Source organism: Condylura cristata, unplaced genomic scaffold (assembly GCF_000260355.1).
Source record: "Condylura cristata isolate star-nosed mole 26May11 unplaced genomic scaffold, ConCri1.0 scaffold00011, whole genome shotgun sequence".
NCBI lineage: Eukaryota > Metazoa > Chordata > Mammalia > Eulipotyphla > Talpidae > Condylura > Condylura cristata.
In genome coordinates this window covers 228,380-231,288 of record NW_004567112.1, presented here as the reverse complement: position 1 = coordinate 231,288, position 2,909 = coordinate 228,380, and the positions used below count along the sequence as shown (strand labels likewise).

The 2,909-nt window shown below is 61.7% G+C and overlaps 1 protein-coding gene across 1 annotated transcript in view; it reads right to left on the bottom strand.

Annotated features, from left to right (window-relative positions):
- Positions 1 to 2,909, bottom strand: part of EBF3 (early B-cell factor 3) — a gene marked incomplete at its 5' end in the record, with an annotated part of 35,526 nt that overhangs the window by 19,579 nt on the left and 13,038 nt on the right. The window contains one exon of the mRNA XM_012723442.1: positions 192 to 345. Within this exon, the coding sequence (XP_012578896.1) occupies positions 192 to 345 (154 nt within the window). The remainder of the gene's footprint in view (positions 1 to 191; positions 346 to 2,909) is intronic.

Here is a 2,909-nt window from a genome sequence, read left to right as displayed (position 1 = left end):
GGGCTCAGCTGACCCCCCTGTTCACAGCGACGCTGGCAGTGGGTGTGGGCGGGGCCCCGCGGCCGGTGGTGAGGCCTCGCCCCAGGTCCCCTGACCGCAGACGTGGCCCTGCCCCGCCGCCCAGCACGGGGAGTGCCCGATGCGACCGGGAGTCTGAGGACTTGATCAGGTCAGCTTGCTGGTGTCCTCACCTGGACGCGGGCAGGAAGGTGGAGCCCGCCACGGCAGGGCGGGAGCTGGGCCGGAGGGGCCCCCAGTGACCACGCTCTCTAGTGAGCAGCTGCTCCGCGCCTCGCTCCGCAAGGGCCGGCAAGATGCGGCCGCTACGGGCCCGGAGCCGGCGGCCTGTGGGCCAAAGAGTGGGGGCCCCGACCTCCCCGGTTTGCCAAGACGCTGTGGCTGAGCTGCTGGCCCCGGGAGCTCCCCTCCTCCCCGGCTCCGTCCCCACCGCGCCTCTTCTTCCCATGCGGCTGCCCGCCGGCCCCATCCCCTGCACAGGGCCCCAGGTCGTGCCCCCGTCAGAGTCAGACCGGGGCTCTGGCTGGCTCTGGCCGGGTGTGCTGACCTCCGGCCCCGTGCCCACGTGGCGCACCCTGAGACACGCGTCCAGCTCATGGTGCCCCGTGAGCTCACCCTTCAGGCGCCTGTAAGATGCCGTTTGCCACACGTGGAATTTGCTGGGCTTTAGCTTCACTGTCATCTAGATTTAGTTCCCCAAAAGTCCTGCTTGATTCCCATCATCACGGAAAACTGATGGACCCAAACATGCCTGAGAAGGTGAGGAGACATTCCTTAGAGGGCGGAGCTGGAGGGCCCCAGAGCTGCCTTCAGTGCTCGGCCAGTTCCAGTTCTGTCCGGCCCCTGCCCAGCGGTGCCCATGACTAAAGATGCGCCGTCACTCCTGCCTTTCCCTGTCCGCAGCAGGACAAGTGTGGTGAAGCTGAAGTAGCCGGATTGAAGCTTGTACCGTAGCCCTTCCGCCAGAACCTGACAGGGCGCTCTCTAAGTCCTTTCCCTCGTGAGCTGGGTGCAGAGGGACCCTCGGCAAAGGTCACAGGGAGACCCAGCCTGGGCCAGGGCTCCCCAGGGATGCAAGGCTGGGTCGGTGCCACGGAAGCTAATAAAGGAGAAAATGAGGGAGGTCGTCTCAGCCGACCTGGAAGCCTCTGAAGGCGGGCAGGGCTCGCTCATTAGAATAGCCTCTCGCAAACGAGGAATAAAGAGAGTAGAGCCGACCAGCACTCAAGAGTGGGCACACCCTGTGTCTGCAGTCTGACCTGCTAGTCTCTACAGTAAAATCCAGGAAGGTTGTCTTTATCTGCCGGCAGCTGGACTGCACATGACAGAATTTCTAGTCACAAGAAAAAGCCATGGAGCTATGTATGACATGACGTCAGCAAGGCTGGGTCTGTAACATCAAAGTGCAAAAGGTACGATCTTTTCCCAAAATTCTGCAAGCAAATGGAAGAAACTGAAAAAAATACTTCCAATAGCATAAAAAAATAAAATTGAAATTTATATACAATGTGCAAGTTGAGAACGAGAAGAAATGTGTCGTATAGAAGCGTGGACGTGTATACTATGTTCATGGATCGGTGAATCCTGTTAAGACGTCAGTTCTCTGAAACGCAAACGCTAAACCAACCTGACCGTTATCCCCACAGGCTTTCATAGACGTTGGCAGGTCCCAACACTGGATGTGAAAAAGCAGCAAGTCAGGACAACTTTGCTAAAGAGCGAAGCTGCAGACCTTCCTGCTGTGTAAGTAGTGACCCAAACTTAGGAGCCCTGGAGGGCCCCACGCCACGCAAGGGTGGGAGCAGTGTGCAGACCATAGGGGTGGGCTCAGCAGCGAGGCAGCTGTCTGTCTAGGGTCTGTGCTGAGGCCCAGCCAGGTCTGCCGAGGGAAGGCAGCTGGACACAGCAGAGAGCAAGCCTGACCACACGGGCCTGGAAGACTCCAAGTGACCAGGCTGAACAAAATCCAGAAGTTGGTTACCTGGGGCCGAGCAGCTGGATGACTGGGAAGAAGCTTGAGGGAACTTGGTCGTGATAAAGAATCTTCATTGACGAGGACTGAGCTAAGGCTGGCACGGTGGTCAGCGCGTGCAGGGAGGCTGTGTGGTCAGAGCATGGGGGGCCCTGGAGAGACGAGGCGGCCACGTTCAAGGCCCCCTCACAGGTGTGCGGGTCTCGCTGTGCCGCCAATGGCCCTGGTGTGTCCAGAATCCCCCAGAACAAGATGATTTTAACTCGGTGCTCAAAAGGGGGCCGAGGGAGTTAAGACCCTTTAAATGAGGTCCCACGTTCTCGACAAAGTCAGAAGCATTTTTATTTTTCTCGCCTCCCACGCCGCTGTCCCGGGTGGGTGAGCCCGGCCTGGCCCTGGGCATCCCTGGCCCACGGGCAGCTCTGCGTGGCGGCCACCTCTGAACCTCCGGCCTCAACCGGTGGCCGCTTGCCTGCCACCCGCTGCCACCTGGCGTCTCCCTGGGAGGCAGTCGGGGCCCTTCCAGCTGCTGTGTACGTGTGTGGCCGACACAGGGCTGCCCGGGGGACCGGTCGCCACCGTCCACCAAGCTCGGCGCCCCAGCCAGCCACCGGGCGCCCGGTCAGCTTTAGGCCACGCGTGAGAAGCTGCTAGAGGCGGTGCTGAGGACAGACGGGCTGGCCCAGCTGGCCTGCCACGCCCCTCCGGGGCCCGCCGAGGGCCTCGTCCCTGCCACCCGCGTGGTGAGCCGCGCGCCGAGTGGCCTCGCCTGTGCCCCCGCGAGAGCGACGCGCCACGAGCAGCAGGCTCGCCACTGCCTTTGCGGCGTCATCTGGCTTGACCTTGAACTCGGGGTGTGCGTCTCCACCTCGCTGTTCTCACGTGGCCCCGATCATAGCCGCCGTCCGCTGAGGCCGGC